This window comes from Acanthopagrus latus, chromosome 14 (assembly GCF_904848185.1).
Source record: "Acanthopagrus latus isolate v.2019 chromosome 14, fAcaLat1.1, whole genome shotgun sequence".
Lineage (NCBI taxonomy): Eukaryota > Metazoa > Chordata > Actinopteri > Spariformes > Sparidae > Acanthopagrus > Acanthopagrus latus.
In genome coordinates, this window is record NC_051052.1 from 12,473,673 (window position 1) to 12,500,475 (window position 26,803).

The 26,803-nt window shown below is 42.1% G+C and overlaps 1 protein-coding gene across 6 annotated transcripts in view; it reads right to left on the minus strand.

The window, feature by feature from the left end:
* Positions 1–10,544: 10,544 nt before the first annotated feature.
* LOC119032130 (ninjurin-2-like) overlaps positions 10,545–26,803 on the minus strand; it is a 30,186-nt gene continuing 13,927 nt past the window's right edge. Inside the window, exons 2-5 of one of the 6 annotated variants that reach the window (XM_037120947.1) lie at positions 14,709–14,845; positions 14,518–14,597; positions 14,086–14,286; positions 11,142–11,280 (exon numbers count right to left, since the gene is read on the minus strand). In XM_037120947.1, the coding sequence (XP_036976842.1) occupies positions 14,132–14,286; positions 14,518–14,597; positions 14,709–14,845 (372 nt within the window). In that variant the 3' untranslated portion in view covers positions 11,142–11,280; positions 14,086–14,131. Of the gene's footprint in view, positions 11,281–11,318; positions 12,531–13,584; positions 13,784–14,085; positions 14,287–14,517; positions 14,598–14,708; positions 14,846–26,803 lie in introns of those variants that run through there. The other 5 variants (XM_037120944.1, XM_037120948.1, XM_037120949.1 and 2 more) reach the window with 5 other exon arrangements.

The window sequence follows — 26,803 nt, forward strand, 5'->3', positions numbered from 1 at the left end:
TAAAACCTAATTAAAGTGTTAAGATTATTGCTCATTCCATACGTCACAGAATTTCAACAAAACACAACATTCACATCATGACATATGGATATACGTATGAGAACACAGAAACCTGTCTAACTCTACACAACGAAGCAAGCATGTCATCCTGTTGTATCCACTGAATACTCGTTCTTCAGCAGCATTGCTATTTAGAGTGGCATGTTGTCTGTAACACTCTGAATCGATGAATTCTCTCTCAGTCTTGTATATTTACTCATACACCTTTGTCATGTCATACTAATCTCGTGATGTAGCCTAAAATTAGCACTGGATAACCACTATACAACCCCAATGTCTTCCATATTATACATTTTCCAAATTTCAAATGTTTCAATTTCATTTCTTACATTCAATCTGTAGTTTTGCATCAATAATTTACTGATCCCCATTCAAAGTTTGGACACTTTTGGACACAGTTCTTGTCATCAACAATTCATCTGTTGTTTCATCCACATACTAATTAACATACATCAAATAACATTTTTATTCAATTGTTTTTTCCTAAACTCCCTGAAACAGTCTTTCCTGTTTCCTTTAAATCATGTTATGAATTGGTGTCACTGGATCTTCTTTGGTATTCATTGCCTGTGAGGACATTTACGACATCTTCCCCTGGTGCTCCAGTGCTTCCAACTTCTTGGCCCTGGAGAGATAGATGTAAAAGCAGCTACCTTTGGAGATGCTCTGGGTCAGCAAACCTGTATGAACTTCATATCTGTGTACCACTACACAGACAGGTAGACATTATTGATATTCAAAAGTTAGTGTTAATTTTGACATCCTTCCTTGTTCCTAGAAAGAAAAACCTCAAGTTATCGCCACATTTTCAGCTGCCTGATCAGACATGTTATTATATAATTGCTTATGGGACATGAGGAGATCCATTGGTCAGAAGTTTCACAGCAGAATTATCTGAAAGGAAAATCAAGTTGGGGTTAATGAGGGGTATATCAAAAATGTTTTGTTGGTTTGGCGAAGTATCGGCCATTGTCAGATATGGATGTGGTTCTCCATCCGGACCTGCAGGAATCAAAGCTAGTCTCTTAAGGAATGTACATCATTTTAGAGTAACATGCGAAATTGTTAGTAACACCTTTGTTAGTTCCACACTCATGCTTTGGTTAAAAGAGTAATTTTTCTCCTCCGGGAGAAGCATGCAAAACATGAACAGTCAGATAACACAAGATTATATCAGCTATGGCCATAACTTTTTGGAAAAAGCAGCTGTTACCCCCCTTTGACAAATTTTCAAAAACTTAACAAGAATATCGGTGGTTTGAGAGGCCTAATCAAGCTTGATCTAAGTCAGTATATTTAAGTCAGTAGAGGTTACCTCGGCCTCACAAGTCAGTCAACGTCAGTCTTGGTCAAATGTTTCCCCCATGTGTAAAGTCATACATAGGTTGGGAGATCTCCACAAAATTATAAATCCATGGACAACAATAGCCTGTTAAATCCAATAAGGCAATCGTTTGTTTTCTTTCACAGTTTTTGAACATCCAAAATTGTCTGGATGTGATCGGAACCCAATTCACGATTCTCCGGAGTGTAATAGCGCCTTAAATTTTATGAAATAAGTTGCAACTTTGTCCTTCAAAACTTTAGGACTGTTTTCTGCCAGAAAACAAAGAAGAGACCTTGTCTCAGTTTAACCATGCCCCTGTATAGGAATACCTATACGCAATCCTTGTCCACATCTGAACATGTGCATTATCACCCAATGACCACTAATGTTCCCCTCTCAGTTCCACAGCAAACAGAGATAAATCGGAGATGGAAACCCTATGGCATCTGTATCCAAAAATGAACTTCACCATTAATATGGTTAATATTACACCATCTACTGGATGCTAACCAGCTTCATTTATGACTTCAGGATATTTTAATTAACTCCACCCCCCTTTGATTTATTCAGGCAAGACGATACAGGGCGAGATCAGCGATTCAACAATGGCACCTTGATTCATAATAGACTGAACAACAAAAGCAATGACCTCAGCAGCTTTAGGGATAAATGGATGTTGTCTTAACATAATCTATGAGTTTGATTTGACTGGACAATAACAAAATTTGCCTATATAAATCTCTTACATTTCCAAACTGAACTTTTGTTTAAGGCCATCAAACTATCAAATATTATTAACAGCAATGCTTAGTCTTTAGAGATCAATCACTGTTTCTGTGTACGTGTGCACCTCATCCTTATTCATTTCCAATCTTGTTCTTATCTATGTACTGCTCAATGCTCTGACCTTCTTTAAACATTCTATACTTACTTTTACCTTTCAATGGCAACACCCCATTTGTCTGCCCTTATTTCAGTGCCTATAAAGGTCAGATAGATTTCCTAATTTCCTCTTCTATTCCTCATGTTTCGGTGACTCACTGGGACAGATTTGCCTAAACATCCAGTGAGCTTATCGTTCCCACAAACTTCACAATCACTCTGATCTTCTCATACGCTGGATCTCATCAAATAAACACTTTATGTAGTCTATTCAGCCAAGTGAGTTGTTTGACACCTTCGTTCTAACCAACGCCAATTTATAGCATGTACGCTGTAAACTAGTCCCTGAATATCACCTGTAGATTGACCCAGACCACGTGCCTTGTTCTCTTTCTTTTTCAAGATGTGATCCTACTAAGACCACTTATATTCTCCTTGGTCTTTGGACTATATTCTATGTATAGGGGAAAGAGGCCGAAATCTCCTTCAATCTTCACCTTCCTGTGGCTATTAAACCATTTCCTTCTGAACTCCTTCACAAACACCTTTTCTCCAGGTCTCCCTCTGTCTCTTTTTCTTTCTTCTCAAGCCTCTCTAGCACCTCCTTCTGCTTTTGCCTGTTGGAGACATATGTAAATATACTCCCATGTAAATCAGTCAAATATTTAAATTACACCTTCCTCTTTTTTTTTTGTCCAATAGGGATTGATTCTGTCGTAATTTGCTTGAGCGACACGCCATCAATGCAAGCTGAAGCGCCACTACCCAATTTAGACCTGTGTGTTGGCAGATTTTAACAATTTGGATTTTGAGGACACTATAAATTTTTGCAGACGTCTTGGTTTTGAGGAGATGATAAACCACTCCTACATGTTGTTGAGTTCACGATTTTTGTACAATCATATTTACAATTTTATCCACAAACTCTCTCCCATTATCTGTAAATATGTGATCTGGAAGTCTCCATCGGCTTATGACCTCCCAACATAAGAACTTGGCAACAGACTGAGCTGCCTTCTGCTTGGTAGGACAAACCTCAGGCCTTTGCTAAAATTTGTATCTGTTTTTTCTTCAATTGATTTTATTATATCAACAAAGTCCCTGACTAGCTCGTACGTATAATCTCTTGGAGTCCGAATATAACCAGAAGGGACCATCACCCCTCTGGAATTTTTTCTCTTACCTTCCCCCCTTGCAACATGGGCTTGCCCATTTGCTTCTAGACAGCATCTGGTGGTCTCTTCAATTTGGGGTCGGCAAATATTCAACAAATCTACTGTGGTGCGTTCTGCTAGAATGACATCCTCTCCTTCCTATAGCTCCTGATGTTCTACAAATGTATCATGATTCTCCTTCACCATGCTTGTATTGAATAGAAGTTATGTTATCGTGCAGCCTGACTTTGGAACCTCTTTTGGAAAATAAAACTTATTCAATCAGATAGTAAACTGGTCTAACAGGCTGGTTATTGAGCCATAGCTCAACTTGGAGACCCTGTATATACAACAGCCATAGCGCCTATGTGGTCTAATTCTAAATGGCAAGTCTTGTTCATGCACACTAATTTTCAGCTTCTCTTTTGTAAGCACAGTTCAGCCTGCTGTTTTCAGTTGTTTACCCATTGCTGTAACTATTGTATTACTAATTACTTTTAGTTTACCTGTCATGTATATTTTACAACCTGAACATTTTTACTGACTAATTCTGTTTTTCTTTTCACTATTAGTATTTTAGTTCCGTTCAATATCTTTGACTGATCTGGACCAGTAAGAACTTTTTAATTCATATCGCTTCTTGTAATTTTCACTCTACTAACTTAGGTATATGATGTGTGAGGTGTCTCTATGTTCTTTTCCTGTATGTAAAACCAAACAATTACTAGTATTCAACACTAAAATGGGAACTCTGCAGAAGGATTTAACACTGCACAGTATATAGCCTTTGGAGGAGTTCAAGCCACCCAGGCATGTGGATCAGGTACATCTGCTGGAAAGTCAGCCAATCTTCATTCACTGCTCTAACACCGTGCACAAAGAGATAAGAGTCATCTGGTTTCTTTACAGGCAACAATGGTGTGTTGCTCTGAGGACTCTTAGTTATCCACAAGACATGTGTTTATAGTAGCCCTTTTGTTTGTGATATCGTCCCCTGGATTACCTCCTCCTCTGTTGGGTATTAGTTCTTCCGTGGAGGCCAGGTTCTGGGTTGGAGCTCGACTTCTGCCGGTCAGACTGACTTCCTGAGTCCAATGTCCGTGCTGTGTCCGTAAACAACCGTTTGTAGCTGTCCCAGTCCTTGGGTGGAGATCATCATTTTCATGAGCTCCTGGTTTTTACTCTCCCAAATGGCAGAGTTTTCTTTTGTTGGAACAGAAGCGGCTTCTTCTGTTTCTGCCATCATTTCTCTCACATGTTCTTGTTCATAATCCTTGATTAAGAGTCATGTGTAGGATGTCTCCTTCAATGTCATGTTCTTTGCCAAGATATTCATCCTTGTTTGTTCTCATGGGTGCTTCTTGTGGTCCCACAACTATGCAACTGAAGCTGAGCAGAGTTTGTTTTGAGTGGCGACTTATCCATTCATCTGAACCTGACTGAGCCGCACACCTGAAGTACCTGATTCCTCCGCAAGCTTCTTCCTCTTCTCTTTCTATCTCTGATTTTCAAACAACTCCAAGATACCGAGCTTTGTCTGTCTCTCCTCGTATAAACAGTAGTATCTCTATATTAAATGGGACTCCTGTTGAAAGTTGTCCAGTTACAAATATCTGAATATCTGGATAGATAATAAGCTATCTTTTAAATTCACATTACTGAACCAACTAAAATCTAGATGATCACTGATTTATTATAACCTAGCTTGCCTTACTTTGAAATATAAAAAACAACTTGTTCAGGTCCCCCCTTGTTTCTGCTCTAGATTATGCTGACGTCATTTACATTCAAGCTGTTCTCCCCCCTTTGAAACCCCTTGAGGCAGGTATCATTTTGTACTTTGTTTTATTACAGGTGATGGGTTTAGAACTCATCACTGGGTCCTTCACGACAAAATTGGATCACCATCTATATCTGTAAGGACGGAACAACACTACATGATTCGTATCTACAAGGCCCTACCGAGTGTTTTATCTAATTATCTTACCAATTTTATCTCTTTTAGAAATTGTAATGCTTACACTTGTTCACTGGAGTCCTTGATTTTAGACATATCTACTATAAGAACCATAAAGACTGTGATTTATAGTCCGTTCTTAAGCTGAATCATCTTATCTCTTTAGATATTTCCCAAAATATCTGTTGTTCAATGTTCTGCAGTCTGAATGTAATCGTGATTTATCATGTTGTGTATGCGTATTCATATATTTTGTACTTCGGGCATCCTTAGAAAAGACAGTTGTGCCCACTTGAGCTTCCCTGGAAAAATTTAGGCTTAATTTATTCGTTAAGGATTTCATTCACTGGTTAAGGTTGACCAATTTCCAGTCAGCGCTTATGCCCTTTCTCTGATATATCTGCAATCTCTTTTATGAAGACGTTGCTTTTTTGTACCACACCAACAGGGGTAGATGTTCTTGAAATTCCTGAGCCCATCAGGATTGACAGTGTGAAATTCTATCCTTCTACTTTCTTGTTCATAAATTTTTAGATACTGTTAAAAAGGATAATTACCCCTTTCAGGAAGTTACTCAAATCCAAATAAATCAATCAAAACTGTGTTCCCAGAACATTGTGTCACCAGAAACACCTCTTAAGAAACAATGGAGTAAATTTGCGGACCGCAGTGAGAGCCCGTAATGTATCGCCTTTAAAAACTGTAACGTTTCTGGACTCGACTGTCTGTGAGGATAGAAGGAAAATAGAAACCTAAAAGTTCATCAGCTTTTCCTGAGGACTGATAACTGTCACTGACGTCTGTGCCAGTCTTTCCACTGTTTATGTCCTCCAATAATTATAAACTAATTCAGACATCAGATACTGAATCATCCAAGATTGAATCAAATCCTATACTCAAATAATGAAATTGCTATCAACAACCAATGATCTGCTGTAGCTGATCAGTCAATTACCAAGCTCTACTTGTGACTCTTCCCTTATTCGTGTTCCCCTTGTATATTCAATAACACTGTGAGCATGTAAATGTTGTCGCCTTAAACGTCTGTGAGTTTATGAGCATGTGCGTCTCTGTCTTCTTAGGGTTATCTCAGGGGGTGTATCCGTGTGCGTGTCCTAAAGGGGTTTGTGGATAAGATCGCACTAGCCTGACAGATTTAGCGTGGGTCACGCAGGCGGATGTCACGAGCAAACCTAACCGGTGTCCGGTGATTGTCGTACGTCTCCCGACCTTAGATGTTATACCTTCTTTCTCGGACTCTCGCGTCCCCGGTATATAGAGAGAAGTAGATTAAAAAACACAAATGAAGACTGTTTCATCCATAGAGCAAGCCAAAACTCTTTATCATCATCCAAACAATATAAACATCATGCAGGTTTAGTTTAACATCGTTTATCATGTTATTAAGGCGGATCCAATCTATTTTAAAAACTCAATCGTATAATCATTGAAGCTTTAAACAGTTATCACCGGTTATCCGTACGTAAGTGTGGGAGGGGGAGTAACTCCACACTCGCAGCGACGCTCTCTCTATCTGCGCGTTCACACATCAGCTGTTTTCTCTGTGTCCTCTCTCTCTGTTACGCGGTCACGCGCCCTCTGCACTCCTCTCAACCTCAACGAGTCAAAGACAGCTGGATCAACTCATTGTCAATCCTAAATCAACCCTTTTTATCTGCCAACATTCAGACCGCCATTTTAGATCAAAACTATTTTTAATTTATAAATTTCGATTTAATCATTTGCTCTGAGGAGGTGTTTTAGAGCAAACTCAATGTGTATGATTTGATTTTACTCCCTGTACGAAAATATCCAGGCTCCACTACATATATGTCTAACTAATCAGCTGTGGATAACCCAAATTTCCCCAATATATTTAAATACCCAATCCTGTCAGTACTGTGGTTTGGTGTTTGTCACTACTCCAATCATGCATTTTTAGCTGTCTCCTATCTTCAGATTTTTTCAGCGATTTATGTTTTAACTTTTATGTCAAATTTCTTTTTACAAATACTTAGGCTTGAGATATTACTTTTCTCTAATTGAACTAATTTTCCTTCACTTCGCATCAGGGCTTCCCCCTCTGATATGTGGGGGCTACTGTGCATAAAGGCCATTTCCATACTTTGACCAGCTACACCAGTCAGCCAAATAAACAACTGTCCGTACGTCCACAAATGTCTACTTACTCGTACTCCTTGAACTTCTCCACCAACAAATCAAGCATCATCCCCAGTTAATTACTCATCCTCTGCTTGATAACGGCTAAGAACACCCCACTGGATTCCTCTGATCAACAGTCAACTAGGATGCATTGCCTTTAGTCACACAAATCATATATGCGTGTTTTAATCTTATATTTGACTTGCTATCAACTTTCCCACCTACTTTCTGCATCTTCTCTCCGCATAATATCCCTTTAGCTCTCCTTATTGCCTCTACTCTTTCTCCTTCAGGTGATCAATGGTGCTAGTCATGCATAAGACTTATAACTTTATTGATAGGGAAATCTCCAAACCACCAATTCCTCCTTTCCTTTGCTATACAGCTAATACAGCTAATTAACACCAAGTAATATTTCCTTCATGTGAACTTCTGTGCAGTTCTGCATAGATTTAATTCTATTTCACCTAAATTTTAGTCCTTCAAGATCTAATTCGGATTTACAGTAACAACTTTAGCTGAAGGTACAAATCACCTATAAGGCAAAGGGAGGGCAGGAATCGTACTTCCCTATGGGTCATCCATCTAATATCCTATCTTTTGAATATCACGTTATCTATACAACACCTATGCATCGTATATGATATATTCTAATAATGCGCATTTATATAGATTACTTATAACTAATTCCATGGACAAACACTCAGCTTTCACATCAACTTTAGCTGACTCCTAACCCCCACACACAGCTTCAGAGGACACAATAAGCACTGAACACTTCACACCACTGGCGGGCCCCCTCTTTTTCCTTTAGACGAACAAACACAAACACTTATTCAGCTGAATTTCATCAGAGCTCTTCTACCTAACACATACTGCAACTTGGTTTGTTGGACTCAGAATACGGAAAACCGCCTCTAACAGCCCACCAAGTGCCAAACCACTTTAGATTAGAGTCCATGGGCGTCGCACGCACCCATAGACTTGTCGAATTTCTATTGTCACAACCATAAGTTTGATTTGACATAACATTTCTCTCTCATTCTAAATTTTTGTGGTCTTCATCATTTTTTTTTTCCGGCCAGTCTTTTCTATTCTTTTTCTGTATTTGAGACAACTCAACCATGCAGCCAATGAAGACCAATGCCCCGCATGTCTTATGACAATGTTTGCCTGCATCGGATGGCCATCAATTCAGTCATTGCTGCCACAGCAGTTTCCCTTTTTCACTTATTCTCTATTTCTTTTCTCTATTCCTCTATTGTCAGCAATCTCTTTTCTCTATATTGTCTGACCATATCTTCTTCATTATATTTTTTTATTCTTTTCTGTCATTTTCTTTTCTTATTTATTCTTCATTATATTTTTTTATTCTTTTCTGTCATTTTCTTTTCTTGTTTCTTCTTCACTCTTTGAGACAACTTAGCGCATAGGAAATAGTGACTAATCTCACGCATGACTTCCAGCAAATGGCTCAACGCCATACCTGCATCGTATTACCAATTAATTCATAAATCTCTACCGCATCAGTTACTCCTTTTCTCTTAATTTAGAAAATTTAGACAGAATCGTATCAACAAACTACACACCTGTTGCCCAGTTCCCCCCGTTTTGGTAATTTTCGGTTTGACAGATATTGGAAAACACACACACAGTCCCATCCAGGGCCTGAGTTTGACCCCTGGAGCGAAATGCTCACCTTGTTTGCCGGCTGGGGTGAAAGTCAGTCTCTGGACCCCTGTCGTGTGTCCAAGTTGTCAAAAGCCATCCTGTTCGTGACGCCACCTGTAGTTTCTGGGCTGTCTTCCTCAAAAGTGTCGGCATGTAGTATGTTGATAAAAGAATTCTGCGGAGGCAAGGCTGGGTGGAATGATAGAGCAGTCTTTATTGAGACAAACTTCGGTTAGCCGAGCGTCCGAGCAGAGTGTGGCCCCACATCTGATGTTCTCCAAACAGGGCAAAGTAATGCCAAACGTTTTTGCCCTCTTGCCCTATCAAAACTCCTACGCCTTCGATCTTAGGAATTCTACCAAATGCCACCCCCCTTCTCTTCCTGTGCGAGGGTTTTTAGAGTCCCTTTCTAGCACACACCCACTTCTCCTAATTGGTCACTTTGGTAAATTATCCAATGGACTAAAAGAGGAGTTGACTTGTTTCCCTCGTAACTCATCTAACTTGGCTGCATTCAACTTCATGTCTTGTCCCCAAAATGACCCAAGTGGGTTTCCTGCTCTTCTACGGGCACAAACACAAACATTTGAGCATCTCCCACCATCTGGCGTGGGGGTCAATCTTAGGTTTACTGCTTTATCCTGGTCTGCCACCTGATAACCTTTGGCACTTACACAGTTACCACTCTGACCCCTGGAGCTGTAAATCCACTCTATTTGTATTCTTAACTCACATGAGGAGAAACAATTAGTAACCCAAGATGTGTAGAAAACACACAGATACTACAAGGGCAAGTCCAAACTAGAAATACAGGCTACACATCTAAAATTACCACTGTGACTGTTAGTAGGAACAGCAATGTTTACATCAGCAAAGTCACGATAAACTCAATATCTGGAAGAAGTTTAAGGTTTGTGGCAAGATAAACACACCGGGACTTTATGTATTCATGGGTGTAACTCATCAAACATTGACTCCTTGGGACTGTAGGTCAGGTCAGCTGCAAGATGTGACTGTAAGAAGTGTAACGAAGTGACCGTCAATGTTAAATATATGTTGTCCATGCTCAATCCATCGAGTCCTTTTTACCTGTTGAAACACCTTTAAAGGGCCAATATAACTCATAAACGGCTGTATTTCACCTGCCAAAAAGTGATTACAGCTCCTCCCTCGTGTCTGGAAGGTTGTTTCTGCATCAAAATGACTTGATTTCACTCTTGGTGGTTATATGGTGGGAAAGCAATGGAGCAGAGGGAAAAGTGCAGACCAAGAATATGCATAAAAGGGAACTGAAAGGATTTACAGAAATAAATAACTCGTCCAGCTTTACCTCTTTATTTGCCGAGTCAGCCAACACAAAGCGATCAGCACACTTAAATGCAATCTGACACAGTCATGCAAACGATGAGCAGGTTGCTCTACAGCTTGACCTCTGACCTCACTCTGATGGGGGAAAGCTACTTCCCGCGTGTTACTCATTAAAGTGCCAAACTTTTAAAATCATATTAATAATTCACACTTTTTTTAAAAAAAAAAGAAGAAGAAGAAGAAAATCTCGTGTTTCTTGTGTGTCTGTTGATGAAGCGAGCAGCTGTGAGATGAGGCCTGTGAGAGACAGGGAGCACTTCATCTCGGACACTAGATGTCACCATTATGTCATGAAAAGCGTGGCGAAGGTGCCCACTGGGTACAGTGGAAAAAAAAAACATTCATCGACTAAACTGAGATAAAGGTGTTTGATTATTAATGTTTTTAAGCTGTGAGGTTATGTAATCAGACTATAAGCTTTTATTAAGATGTAAGACAGCAGCTCTTTTGAGAGCAGTTGGTTTGTATAGCTGAGATGAGATGCCAAATGTTGTTTTTGAGCATGCAAGAAGTGCGTCTTTGTGCGTCTGCGCCTCAGTGAATGCGCATCATAAGCCAGGGGAAGTGTCCGGTGCGCTGCATGCCGAAGGTGCTGATGAAGAAGTTGAGTCCCGTGGTGATGAAGACAATGACGGTCGTTACGTTGTTCAGGTAGTCCAGACGTTTCTGCAGGGCGCTGTTGTTCAAGTCCCGACGGCCTGTGACACATGCACACACACACACACACACACACACACACACACACACACACACACACACACACACACACACACACACACATGCACACATACAAAACACACACAGTAGGGAAAGAGAGGGTTCAAACTACGCTCAGGTTCCGGACCCACTGAGAGAGATTTCCTGTTGGGTCAGGGTGCAGTACATTCTGATTCCCCTCAAAACTGAATGGACAACAGACGTCTTCACATGCATGCACACACTTCCACACCAGGCCTCACTCTGCCCTGTCACCCTGCATTCACTTCACAGCAACAAAACAACAACAACAACTACACAATAAGCGCAGCACAGGCTTCTGTTAAATCACTACATTTATTCAGCTTTCTGGAGGGGAATGTGTACGAACATATCAGATGGATGTCTCATTTTTATTACCAAAATCAATTTGAACACGTTATTGCAGCAGGGAAACCCAATCTCCAGTGTAAAAGTTGGCAAAGTATGTTTCTGGAAAACCAAAGACAACTTAAACTGTTTCTTTGGGGTCAATTTTCAGTTTGTCACTTATGCTCTGGTTAGGCTTAGGCATATCACTTGGTTAAGGTTAGGAGAACATCACGTTTTGAATTAAAATGTTTGTTTTGGTTGTCTCACGGCAGGAAAATGTCCCGAGGTCTTGAGAAAAACACCCGGTGTTGTCGCCATAAACGTGGCTGCAGATGGCCCAACTTCCTGTCAACATTATCTGTTTTTTTGATGCCACAAGCAAGCCTGGAAACTGTCTCCAGAAACATGGAGAAACATTTTATCCTGGTGACTGGGCTGCAAATAAAACAGTGCATATTTACATAGTTATTCAGTTGGTTAAAGTGAAAGTGTTTTAGTTGGATTACAGCGTGAGACACTTTTCAAATCCTAAAAAATAAATAAGATGTGATGTTTGAACATGTTTGTGAATTGTTTGTTTCAACTTTGTACAAACTCAAACTAAGTCCAACTTTAAGTTGTGTGTGCAGATGAAATACCGGTGTGTGTGTGTGTGTGTGTGTGTGTGTGTGTGTGTGTGTGTGTGTGTGTGTGTGTGTGTGTGTGTGTGTGTGTCAAAAGTGGAGTCGAGCCAGCAGCCAGCGGAAGAAGCCGGTCCTCTTGGAGCCGAAGAAGCTGACGAAGAAGTTGATCACCGTGGTGACGAAGATGACACCGGTGGCGAGGTTGTTCAGGTAGTCGAGTCGTTTCTGATTGGACACCACGTTCAGGTCCCTGCGGGCTACACCACACACAAACACACACACGCACACATGGACAGACACACAAACACACAATTTTCAAACACTTCAAACTCATCCACCCGCACGCTCACGTACAGTTGATGCATACAACCATCGTCATACAACCAATCACACAGTAATGCAAACACACACACAGACAGCAGTACAGGTCTGTCACCCACCCTCCGGCCTCTTGTCTAGGTTATGTGACATTTTGTCCAGACTGATGGAAACACAATTAGAGACGTAATCTTCTCGATCAACAAATGCAATTTAATGCTTCCCTCAAGCGAAGATCCCCAGCTGCTCCAGTCAGAGTGAACAGTTCAGCAGCAGACCCTGAGAACTTCTTGTGGACAACAATAACATGCAGACATGGCGTCTGTTCTGGACTTCTCTAAAGGGACTCTTTAAATGATTCTGTTTTGTTTTACTGCTCACTTTTGTCAGAAATAAAACCTTGAGCCTGTGGAACTGCGGACGTCGGCTGGATCACCAACCATGACAGTTTCCTTAAAGGTGAATTTGGTCTGAGATGCGGCACATCACGTCAAAGAAAAGAGTGTTGGACGCAAAGATATGAAATATTTGCTCCAGGTAGTCTCAAATGAGGCTGAAGAAATATCCTTAAAATGTTTCAACCTGAGCGAAAGACTTCGTTGGCAGGAGTCAGTTTCAAGTTGGCCAAATTAGCTACTGGGATTGTTGCAGCGCAAGTGTCCATTTTCTTATTCACTTCAATACAAGTGGAATCTTTATGGCGCTGATATCAAGTTTGTTATGTTTATAGTAGTGTAAAGTTGTAAAGTTGTGCTATGCTACCGTAATAAACAGCATTTTGTCAAGTGGCTGTGTCCGAATCGATAAGGCCAATAGTGCCAGGATTAGAGGTGTGCCCTGCTATCACAGGGTACAGTGAGACGAGGTTTTTTTTTACACATTTTGCAATTCAAGCTGCTGGGAATGGAAACAATCACGCTTTGTGGCATACAAATTCTACACAGAGCAACTTTAAACGTGCACGTATCAGGTTTTGTCTGTGAGTGCACATACAGTGCCTGGCTGAGCCCTCTGAGGGTGTTTCACAGGATGAAGCGCTGCAGCAGCCACCGCAGGAAGCAGCTGCGCTGCGTGCCGAAGGCAGCTTTGATGAAGTTGACGATGAGGGTGAGGAAGATGAGGCCGGTGGTCAGATTGTTGAGGAAGTTTAACAGCCGCTGGTAAGAGGGGAGGAGGGTGAGCTCAACTCGAGCTGCCTCACACACACGCACACACACACACACACACACACACACACACACACACACACACACACACACACGTTACACACACATGCAACAACAACACAAACACACACAGGCACACACAGACAAACACACACACACACACACATCTAGTTGGTCCTTTGGCCCGGTCCATTCACACTGAATAAGATGAAATAAAGGCATCAGAATGCAGTAAAACTGGAGGTGATTAGTACTTTAAGTAGAACAATAAGTCAGAATAAGTTCGGTGTGTGGCTCCTGTGTTCAGGGTGTCAAAATCTTTCCCTACTTTCCAAAAACATCCCCATATTCCAGTCATTCCCTGCGTCACAGAGTCAGAAATGCATCCTGGCAAAGAGGCCGGTGCGCTCCATCCCGAAGACGGAGATGAAGATGTTGGTGACGAAGATGAGGAAGATGAGGATGGTCACGGTGTTGTTCAGGCCGTCCAGGCGCTTCTGGTTGCTCTCTTCTCTGACGTCTCTCCGAGCTGCAACGAGCACACACATGTACACACACACACACACAAACTACACAATGGCTTTTTTTCCCCCCAATGCTGCACAGAGAATATATTTGTATTTTCTGGAAACATTCTTTAAATGGACTTTAAACTGCACTGCTTGCATGACAAATCAACATGTCAGTGTATTAGTGTGTTAATATGATTGGTTAAAACATGAAGGATGGATTTCCCAAAGATGTGACGTGATTGGCTCACCAATGATGATGATCAGGACTCCAGCCACTATCTGCAGAGCCAGGGAGAAGGAGATGAGCGTCAGGACAGCGATGTAGTACCTGTGGAGGAGAGAGGAATAGTTATGAATTGCTTATTCGGCAATTAATGATGTAAATATGATCACTCAGGAGTCACTTGATGTAACAGGTCTGTCTTTTTGCACAGTGTACCTGTATCCAGCTCCCTGTTCGATGACAGTCTTCATGTGTGTGATGTTAGCCAGGAACAGAGCGATGTCCAGCATGCCCTCAGACACCGTCTTCTTCGTGGCATACAGGTTCATGTTCAGATTAGAGGCTGAACCTCCCTGAAAAAAGAAGGACAGATGTCACCCCCTCTAGTCAAACATGTGTTTTTCTTGTCTCGTTCCTACATATTGAATGTTTGAGTTTCACGCTGTCTTTTACATGCTTGGCTGGAAAGTGTTGGGTTTTTTTTTTTCTTTCTGCGTGCGCATTTTGAAAAGGAGAGCCAGAAAACGTGATTTATGACATCAGGGAAAAAGTTTGGAAGTCATCAAATATCCAGAAGGAGATAGTAGATTTTAATGTGCTGTCATACTTTTTTTTCTGCTTTAATTGTGCAACATGTAAGAACTGGCCTCCTGTCAACTGCTCACTGTTGCTAACAGTAGCTGCCTCTATCCAGCTGGCTCAGTTAGCCGTGCAGCTTGCAGTCTTGGAACTCGGGGACCGGTGGAGTGTTTACATCGCTAGCAAAGTAGCTTTGGACCAGGACGGGATGTCGCTGCAGCTCCATACATAGACATTATAATCTCAAAAATGCTATTTATTCACATTATTCATGTTATTATACTGAATGCATAGCTTCTTAGTGCTCAACTTAAAAGAATGTCCATCCAGTCCGCATAACAATTTGTATATGAGCCTGAACGTCACACAGCTTTGCCTCCTTTTCACTTCACTTTTTAGTTTGCTCAGTCAGGAGAGGATAAGAAATGAAGATATTCATCATCTTATTCTGTTGTTAAAAGATGAGAAAAAAAACTGATTGCAACCACTGACATTCTTGTCTTCCATAAACAAACAGGCCCCTGTCATAGCACCCAGAGGTCAGATGAAACTGACCATGAGAGGGCAGCAGTGACCTAGAATACAACCAGAGGAAGCTGGCAGGCACAAACATGCGTTAACAGGCGGAATAAGATGTGCATTGACTTTATTTTGGTGGTCCGAACAGAACGTTTCCGTTTCTTCTCTGTGCTTTTATCGTGAGAGCTCTAGCTGTGACTCATATTCCAGCAGTTGGAAATTTATAATGATTGAGAATTACACTTTGTTGCACTTGAGAGATTTGAGACATCAACTTTGTGTTTCTGTGATATAGTCAGTATTCCAGGAAAACTATTTCATACAAACAAGAAAATGAAAAAAAAAAACAAAAGAAGAAATGCTTTAACACAATTATATAAGGTCATAATGTATGACTCACAGCGTATGTTGTGGACTACCACTTCTGTCTAGATCTAATTATCTCCTCCTATAGTGCACGGACTGCAGACGCACATATTGGATTAGTTAACGCGGCGCTATAGATTAAAGTATCCCGTCCACAAATGGATCGTTTTACCCGGGGCTGTGTCGGTGCCGTCTGTTTTTCTTCAGGCCGCACAGAGTCGGAGATGTGTTCAAGGAAGACATAGGTCACATGTATGAAGTCTATCCTGAGCGCACACACTCACACTCACACTCACACACACGCGCGCTGGGGTTACGCTGTGCTTTCATGACCTCACTGTGCCGTAATGTGCCGTGGCGCTCCAAAGTAAACAGAACACTGACAATGTACATGTACAGTAATTGTTTAAAGACTGCGGCCCCTCTGTGTGTGCAGCCTTTGTTTTTATATGACACTGTGTTAAGTCGTGTACACTGGTGTTTGCTGCAGGGCGGCTTCATGTCGCCCCCGCGCTTGGTAAAAGGATTTTTCTAGATTGTTCTTTTAAACTGTGCAACAAATCGACCTGAACTGTGGCTTTACTGTTCTCTGGTCACTTTACATCTGTCTCAAGCAACCAAAATAGTTTGTTCAAAGCTTCAGCGAAGCGACACAAAATCCTGCAGATTGTGGCTTTAATAAATCCCGTGCTTTTCGTAAGAATTCATTCTCCTTTGCAACAGTCTGCCAAGTGTTTTAGATCATAAGTATATATTGTATTTCACTGGTACATTACAGCAGAAAAGGTAAAAATGTGGCAAAGGCTTTATTTGATTATAAGACATTTATAAACACATATCTGAAGCTTGTTAATAGTTTATGAAGCTTTAAAGCAACAGTAACACATATTCCTGACATCAATAGCCACTTCACTTCGGGTGTGAAGATATCATAAAACATCCGGGATCTGTCTTTGTTCTTCTCGATACAACTTTTACCAGAGTTCACGCGTCCATCCGAGCGAATCAACGCGCACAAATGGGGACAGACCGTCTGAAAATGGGAGCGGTTTTCCCTGTCTGAGAATCTGTCCTTTTGGAGCATGCTGAACCCGCCACAGTCTAACCCTGCGCTATGTTTTCAGATGCCACAGCTGGGCATCGTGCCCCGACGTGTCCTCCTCATACCCCGACAGTGCCAGCTCTCGCAGTCGTCCGTGTAGCTAACCAGCGTCCATGACCGGCAGCGCCACAAAACTACAGTGCAGCTCAGCCAGTGTGTTTACATCCACTTCCCTCTCGCCCCGTGATTACTGGCAGGCTCCGTCCTGCGGGGAGACAGCCGTTTGGCAGGTGCACTCTGGCAACAAATAGTTTTCATATGAGGTCTCTGCCTTATCATAGCTGTGCCATGATTTCCTGAGCAAGATGTCGATGTTGACATTTTTTGGATGTAGCTCTTGGCCCCCACCCAGCGCCACAAACCATAAACCAAAACAAACGGGCGCTTGGCGCGCGAGGGAAAGCATGTTGTTTTGGCATTTTCGGTAACCTGCGCCTCACAGTTTATCCAAATGTTTGCTAATCCCAGGGTTTCACTCTGAATCCAATTAATCATCCCTTTGTGGATGTCAGTTTACCTGCCGTAGAGCCGTAATCCCCATGAAACTAGCGCACGGGAATGTATTTTTCATCCAGGAAATCTTGATTTCATCCCCCATACAGCCTGTGATACAGTACAGTTTAATCCGGACTGGGTTGATCTCCAAGAAAGTATGAAGCAATTCCTAGAACTGTACTGTCAAATCACTGTGAGCACATGTACAATGGCCTGTCTGAGTGTGTGTGTGTGTGAGAGAGAGAGGCAGAAAGAGAGAGAGAGAGTGCTGTGTAGGAAAAAGAGAGAATGAGGGAGGAAGAGAGCGGGAGGTGAGGAAGTGAAATAAAAAAAAAAAAGCGGGCAGATATAGAGAGACGGGGGGAGAGTGAGAGAAAACATATGTACTGTATATACACTGGCCCGTTTCCATCTTTTTCTCGACTGGGGACTCGTGTGGTCACACTTTATCAACATCAGCCCTGGGCGAGCCGCCAAAACACACACACACACACACACACTCACACACACTACACACATGCTGTACACACACCAAAAATCAAAACATCACAATGACCTATATACAGTTTTTACAGCCCACCTGTGTTCACTTAGTGTGACGTCTCTCTAAATGTACAGACGGGGCTTTTATCACACGTTATCTGCACTTATCTTGATTTATTCAAATGGTTGCATTATGGTTTGACCCCCTTGTCTTTCTCAGCAGGGGGGCAGGGATAGGTCCTTATTTACCGCAGCAGCCTGCAGAAGTGGTTGCAGGAGGTCAGCAGGGTTACACACATTCACCCTCAGAAGCTGTGAATTACAACCAGTTGGCCCCTGAGCTGCTCCGTCACGACCACCGGGCTCATTCCCCCAGAAAACATTTCTTTTTTTTCCCCGCTTGTCCGCGAGGAGCCATCAATCACACGTCTTTTTCCTGGTCATTCAGCGGCTTCCTTTGAGTTTAAGGGTTAAACAGCCGCGGCATACGATACACTACTCTAGGCTCCGGCAGGTTTTCAAGGTTTTTCTCTCCGAGGATTGATCCTCAAGCAGCAGTGTTTTTAAAAACCACTACAAACTTTCACGCTCATTTCTCACCTCCAAACTCAACAGAATGGACACGTGCAATAAAATATTTATCGGGAACGAGAAACCGCACACCCAGGATTTGCAGTGAATTTATGAACGCGTGTATGCATCGTGAAGGAGGCGCGAATGATATCCATGATTCCTGCTGTCTTTGAATGAACCTCAGCCTCCTGGTTGGAATCTGAGACAAGGATAGCCATCAGGCAACATCAAAACTGAATCCGACTCCAGCGAAGATTGCACCTCCAGAGATATGGCTGGAAGTGATACGGCTGACCCTTACCCTTAATGGTTTGCTATATGCTAAAAGGTAAACGCCTGCCCTCACATTGAATATAAGAAAGGTCAGGTGGGTCGCCAAAGTCCCCTGGGAACCATGAATGCCTGTATTAAATTCAGTGACCTTCCACCCAGAGGTTTTCTTTTGACTCTTCAGTCTGGACCGAAGTAGTGAGCTGACTGACAGACGGGCGAACCGCTGCTGCTTAACTTGGCTTAAGAACGCGGTAACGATATCCTGTTACTGCAACAGTAGCAAATACGACCACCAACAATAATACTGTGTATAATAATGTTACACAGAGCTGTGCTGAGCGAGTCAAATGTGTTCCCTGTTCGCAGATGTTCCCTTTTTGTCCTTTTTTTATGGATGTATGGTATTTATAAACCGTTAACCGTTCCTAGAAGTCCAGAGTCCTCGTAAAACCCCCATTCCTTAAATCCGCTGATCCACAGCCCTGGGCATGGGGCCATATCACACAATGTACACATACCCAGCCATATACACACACATACACACACACACACACACACACACACACACACACACACACACACACACACACACAACACACATATCTGATGCATGTCTTTATGAGGCACACATAAGAGTATGGGCCTCCACATGCGCAGGTACGCACGTGTGCCACCAATGTACACAAAAAACACGCCTGCAAAAATGTCAACTGCAAATAAACACACAGCACATGGGAGGCCGCCCCCCCTGGACCCCACAGGAAGTGCTCCTCCCCTGGACTCCAATTGGTCGCCATAATAGCCAATAGGAGGGGAAGCCCAACTAGGAGTGGAGCTCTGTTTTTTTTCTTATAGTGTCTTATTTTTACTGCCCGTCTGTCTGTCTCTCCATCGCTCTGCCTGTCTGTCTAAGCGCTTGACTGTTTTTTTTTCCTCCGCTGCATTTTTTTCCAAGGCTCTCTCTCCCTCTCTCTCTCTCCCTCTCTGCCCGAAGGCATCATCTTTCTGTTTGGTTTTTATGTAACTGCCATTTAAGGGTGAGAGAGTGGGACGGGAGCACAAAAACAGATGAAGAGAAACAGATAGCGACGCAAAGAAGAAGAGTCAGCGCGTCGGGAGGAAGAGAGCCAGTGACAAAGAGATGAGTTGTGCTTTTTCTCCTGCCGGCACACTGGCCCCAGAACTGTGTCTGACTTACTGCTTACTCCAGTGACTATGGCTGATGCCACAGGTTTGCTGTCTGAGAGGAGTACCCGTCACGCAAAGTTTCTCATTTCCAGTAACCGATCCATGGTACAGTGTCCATTTTTAAAGGATTTAAAGGACAAATCACAGGTCAGTTGGCCAATCTCCCTGAGCAGACTTGATGCCAACTGTTTCAATTTATAACCCTTTTGTCATGTCGAATCCCATTTTATATACTCTTGCATTCTGTAACTTCTGTTGTTAATGGTGGAGTACAACCTAGGCACGAAATCTCAAGATTGTAACTTTAAGGCTATTAACATTTTTACAAAGACAATAAGTCAGCGGACCATTTAACACGTAAAAGGTGTTGCAAGTGACAAACCCACAGAAGTTCCTCTCAGCATCGCGGTGCGTTTTAGTAGCTTTTAGCTCACTGTTTTGGTTTAACCCCGGTGTTGTTTCCAGCCGCAGTCAGCACCCGATTCAACCAAACAAAAAAACAAACAAACAAAAAAAAAAAGACAAGCAGCATACAGAGGAAAACACAGTGAAACATTTAGTCAAATATTTCCCTCGGGAGTTGGTGGAGACCAAAGCAGAGCTAAAAACAAGAGTGAATCTTGGGCTTTCACTCATCAGATGGTAAGAAAAAAACTTATGTTGCTGTGTTTGTACTGGATTTGGAAATACAGGGTCATAGGTATCATGTTGTGTTTTTTGGAGCAAAGCAATTCCAAAAACATAAATCTAACTGCGAAAGGTGTGATGACACCATCCGACACGTTAAAAAAACACTCTGTCACCATATATTTCCTCTAGAACCGGGCCTCAGTCGGTCAGTCAAACATCACCTCTCGACGTTTTCACTGTTTGCTTGTTTTAGGGGACACGGGTCAGCAGGTGAAATGCCGCGTTTCAGGTTATTTGTTTGTCCGTAGATGTGTGTGTGCTGATGATAGGCTGGGTGGGGGGCATGTGGGTGAATGAACTCATTATGCTTGGAGATGAACAAACCCAGCACACGCACACAAACTGAGTCAGAGGTGAACTTTGACATGGAGGGAAACAGGGAGGAGGTTGTTATCTACACACGCGCACACACACACACACACACACACACACACACACACACACACACACACACACACACACCTTTTCTGTCCCCTTCTCACACATGCAGCAGAAGGTTCACACAGACCCTTGAACTCTGCCCCATGGCCAACTATCATCTTGCTGACTGACTTGTAATTGGCAAAGTTAAGATGAAAAACAACCTTAAAATGGTGTGTTAGTGTGTGTTAGTATGTCCTTTTATCATTAGAGGTCCATGCTGCAGGATGGTGCAGGACTTTACATCAATGAGTAAACCCCCCAAAAGTCCGGCAGTTACAAACATGTTCCCTGCTGTGTTGTTTATGTCGCAAATGAGTGAACCCACATGTCATTTTAACACACCTCTTCATCCTTTTTGATCCTTCCCTTCACGCTGCTTTCCCCCTTTTCCTCTCTTCCAGTCTTGTTTACTATCACATAAACCATCATTCTCTCCTTTAACTCCACTAACTGCACTCTGCTTTGACAACGGCCCCATTTCCAGAGTATGGGGAGAAACTCACGGGTAGGAATCCTGTGTGTACTGAACAGTACAAACAAAAGCCAACAGTACTGTCACACGAGTTCTGCTCCTTCTATCTTCAATCACAAGAAACAGGCGTTATCATAAGGACGTTTCCCCCAATGAAAACCAAAAACTAGCATTGTGCCCTCAAAACCACACTGTCCACAATACTAGCAACAAAATGAAAAGTCTAACGTTTACCTCTAACCTTTAACCACCTCTGTTTAACTATGTTCCCTCTGCTGACTTCCTCCTGCGCTCTCCTGCCTCTCTGTGATGATCAAAGTGTCATCCTCCGGTTGTCCTTTGGAGGGCGAGCTGTTACACAGCGGGACGGAAGCCTCCGTAATTGCAGGATGTAGACAGAAATCCATTAGTCTGTGTGTGTGTGTGTGTGTGTATGTGTGTGTGTGTGTGTGTGTGTGCTTTATGAGACTCAATTTACGTTTTAGACATCTTTGAACAGTGTCCGCTCCTTGTTTTTTCCCAATCAAGAGACTTGTGGGTTTTTTTCTGGGTAATGTAAGATAACTTCAGGGTCAGACAGACATATTGCTCCTCACAACTATAAAAGTACACTATTTGCGTGCCTCTGTTACATGTCACTGTAGCAAAAGATTATTGCTATTTAAGGTAAAGTGGTTACATAATGTCACTTTAACCATTTGTAACCCAGTGAGTGTGCATGTTTGTAAGAGATTGTGAAACTACTGACCCAACCTCTGTGACCTTCGACCTTTGACCCTCACCCCACTGTGGGTGGGACACTTGCCCACACACAGACCTGCGCAGATACACACACACAAACCGACACACACACCTACGATGACAGAAAAATACTTAGATTAAACATTAAACACATACAGTAACAGAGGACCAGCTGCATTCCACCACATGTGCATGTTTAGGTGTTTGTGTTTGTGAGTTCGGACTCTATTTGCCATCTGGGAGTCAGAGAGAGCGAGTGGCAGTGATCTAATATCACATGACTCTCTGGATTCCTGACCATGACCACATGGTAGAACAGGGTCGCCCATATCAATGACTCCAGCTGGCCCGTCCAGCCCTGCAGGGACTTCCTGATGAAACCCTTACCAAGTGCTCACACTTCCAACTGACAGATTTTTATGAATACGATATCATTACGTGTTTGTTGCTAGATTGCCGGCCACAGTGCAGGTCACTCATATAGTTTTCTCTACTTGGTAGACAGGAACTTTTTTGAAAAATCGTGGTTTCACGAAATTCAAGGATAATTCTGCTTTTCATTGCAACCTGGGGCAGCATTTGGAATAATAAAAAAACAAGTCAAGACACAATCCCAAAAACAAAAGCTCAAGGCAGCATGCTGCAGGTTTAGCTAGCAACAAACAATATATTGTATCAGTTCCACAAATGGTCCATACGAGTTCAACGTAGCTTGAGCTTTATGGTGTTGACAGGAAGCTGCTGATGTGTCATTATATGCACTGATGTCATGGTGAAGAAGTATAAATGGCAAGACAATCAGAGTAGGGAGGTGAACGGAATACAGGATTGTTAGCCAGAAAACTGGAGTTCATGCCCCAACCAAAAGCCAGAGTTAAATTCTTTAAATTTACATTTGTAAGTAAACTGTAGTGGATGTTTTTTCCTAATCCTTACAAAGTATTGCCTAAATCTAAAAAAAAAACCTGCCACAGTTTCACCGCATTATGCTTGTTTTTTCATTACTGTTGACATGATGGTGTACTCTTCTGCTCTCAGAGAAATGCTGACAATGTAAAATGACACATGAGAAAGCTTAAGATATGTGACCAAGCATGCAAAATGTCCTTGAAAGTGGCGTGCTATTTGTGCGTGATCCCGTGAGATCACGTCATCCTGTCTGGCTTTGATATCACACGTATTAACCAGCAGAGATGATGCTCAGAGCTGTGAAAATCAAATGCAAACTGTAGCAGGCCGTGTGAGTGTGTTTTGGAAAAAAGCTGTCCAGACCACGGGGCAGACTGTGACAATGCTAGGTGCCGGTCAGTAATTGTGTACGTCTCTGTGTGTGTGTGTGTGTGTGTGTGTGTGTGTGTGAAGACGAGCCCATAAACACCTGGTTTTCCTCTGACATCAGCCATGCTGGAGGAGTCTCTTGCATAAGATGTTGACGTATGTTGCGTATTGTTATAGTCCGGATGCCAAATGCTCTGCGTTCGCCAGATGTGTGTGTGTGTGTGTGTGTGTGTGTGTGTGTATGCGTGTGTGTGTGTTTCCCAATCTGTCTGTCAGACGTGTGTGTGCCAGGTGGGTATGGGCGTGTATCACATGCCAGTAGCGTGTGCACCGTCTTTTGTTCTTGAACACACTACACGCTGCCATGGCAATATTGCAACACACAGGCATATAAACAGAAATGTTCGCGCTGTTTAAAGGCCGATTTCTCTGAAGTTGTGACTTCAGCTGAGTTCAGTGTTGACAGGCAGGAATGGCAAGAATGTGCAACCTACAGTTACCTCGCTGCAACATGGCTAATTTAAAATCTCTTGAGTGATGAGCTCAGTCGCACTAGTGTCAAGGAGACTTCCTGTGGGTCCAATTATAATGTCATAAGATTTACACTAATAGCTTCAATGAACGGCCGGGCGCTGCAGCTTTTTTTCTCCATGCTTGGATTTCATGGCTCCGCGCTCACGTAACACTCCTACAACAAAGACCTAAGTGCGCAGTGGTGCTGCAGGTTGGTCTGCTTTACACGCAACAAAGAATTTACACTGTGGCAACTGCTTTAGCCGCGCATTAAAGGTCACTTATGACCGTGTATTTAGTTTTGATTATATGCTATGTGTTTCTAGTCTGATAAAGTTATGCTTGAAAGAGGTTTATGAAAGAAACAAGCACACGCTGACACATTTACAGTACAATCAAACATGTCTGCGGTTAATCTAATTTTCATACTCAGTCCTCATCAGAAAAGTCACCATATACTTTGACCCATATTTACATTTATGTTAGCGGAAGACCTCTATTGCCTGTAGTAGTTATAATATCTGCAAAGGAGGAAGTCAGGTGATGTAGCATACAGAGTCACAAAATCTACAAATGAAAAGACAGTTGTTCAAGCTCCATGTGAAGGCAACTTAGTAACATGATTAATTTATGTCAAGTACAAAATGAAACTTAAAGGAACAGTTTATCCAAAAATGACAATCTGGCTGTCATCTATTCGTCCCCGTGCTGATAGAAAGTCGTTATAAGTGTCTCAGTTCTCAAAACATTTTTGGACCTTCACAGGAAATCAACTTTGTAGCATTCTCTGAGAACAACTGAAGTAGATGGGGACTTCTTTTCAAACATAAAAATACAGCTGAAAATGAAATAAAATGGCTTAATCCAAGTCTTTGGAAACCCAGAGATCCCAAACTGAACTTTTCAAAGGATTTTTTCCCATTATTTTTTATTCGTTTTAAAACAAAAGCCTACCTACTTCAGCTGCTCAGGAGAATGCTGCGGTGCTGTACTGATTCTCCATATTTTTTGTCGGCATTGGGGTGAGTAGATAGTGACTGAAATGTAATCTGGGGCAAACTGCTCCTTTAAGTTAAATGGTGCATATGATGTAAGTTAACTCCGTTACTGCTTTATTGTTGACTTTGGTTGGTTGCAGCTACTCGAGGAAATACACGCTCTTTTTACACAATGGCGTGTAAAAAAAGGACCTCGGTCCCGTCTGGGATGATTTGTGGCGTTGTAAAATCTTATTACTCATTGTGGAGTGTTTGTTTGAGGGTTTTATTACAGTGAAGGCATGTTTGGAAAGTGGATGGACCGATGTCAAAGAGTCTTTGTCAAGACGAAAGATGGCAGCCATAGCTGGAATTCCGCGTGTTTTCTTTCTGGCGTTTGACCTGTCATAAAAGGTGCATGTAGGTATGCACTCTGAGAGCGTCACAAATACTGCAAATAAACTATTGCTGAAAAAGACTGTCAGTCAGACCTCATAACAATGTAACAATATTGTCATCAGTGTGTTAAGTGGTTTGTCTGCTATCCATCATCTTCTAGGAAAACAGAAGTCAACAATGACTTGCTCAAGGACCCTTCAGAGGTGCGTTTGCTCCCGTGGGAGCTGGTTTGCGGACCTTCCCTTTAAAGGAATGATCACCTCTCCACCTCGCTGCTGCATCACACCGGTCATTTCGACGTGAAGCCTTCAGTTATTGTGAGAAACGTTTCGCCATGCACAATGCTGCAGTTACGCCTTCAACCAGGATGACAAAGATGTGATGCTGACCTGCAAATGTACTTCAGAAAGGTTAAAAGTGTGGCAGAGTCAAATCAAATTCATGGTGTCCCAGAAAACATGCGCTTAACCGTGGTTACGTTTCACACCACACCTCGCTGTTGTTTTATAATCTTAAAATATCTTTATTGCTATTTTTATGGGCGTATTTATAATCCAAATGTATGGCCCAACCCCTAATATATAACACATGATGGGAGTCTTGGAACACTTTTATTTAATAACAGGTCTATGAACTCACCAAACAAAAGATTGCACTGTAAATAAAACTGTAAAAAAAAAAAAAAAAGAAAAAAAAGAAATGCAAATATATTCCCACGGTAAGGGCTGCCAGAAATCTTGTAGTAAGTCATTTTCCATGATTAAAATATAGTTTCAGCTTAACCTTTACCAATTCAAAACAACTGAAATGGCCCTTAAATATTATAAGACACATCACATAACAGCATGTGCATGATGGGAAAAGTGGCTGTTTTTGACTTCATTACTCTACACTGACTTACACAGTTGCTAGTTTGTTTGCCAAATTGCTAGAAAGTTCTCTTCAGCTTCCTCTTGCCGTCACATTTTTTAATCTCCATCTATCATTATTCATCACAATGCAGAGAAATCCACCCTCTTTCAAACGATGTAACTAACTAAGCAATGTGACTTACATATCTGTGCTGTGACTCTCTCAGAACAGGACAGCTAATCAATCACCCCACTGACCCCACTGTTGACTGAGAATGGAAATTTCAGGAACGCAACAAAAAACACATTTTTCAAAACTCTAGTTTCCACATTTTTGACAGTTAACACATATTTTACAGCAACATGTTCAAGAATCACTTCACTCTCAT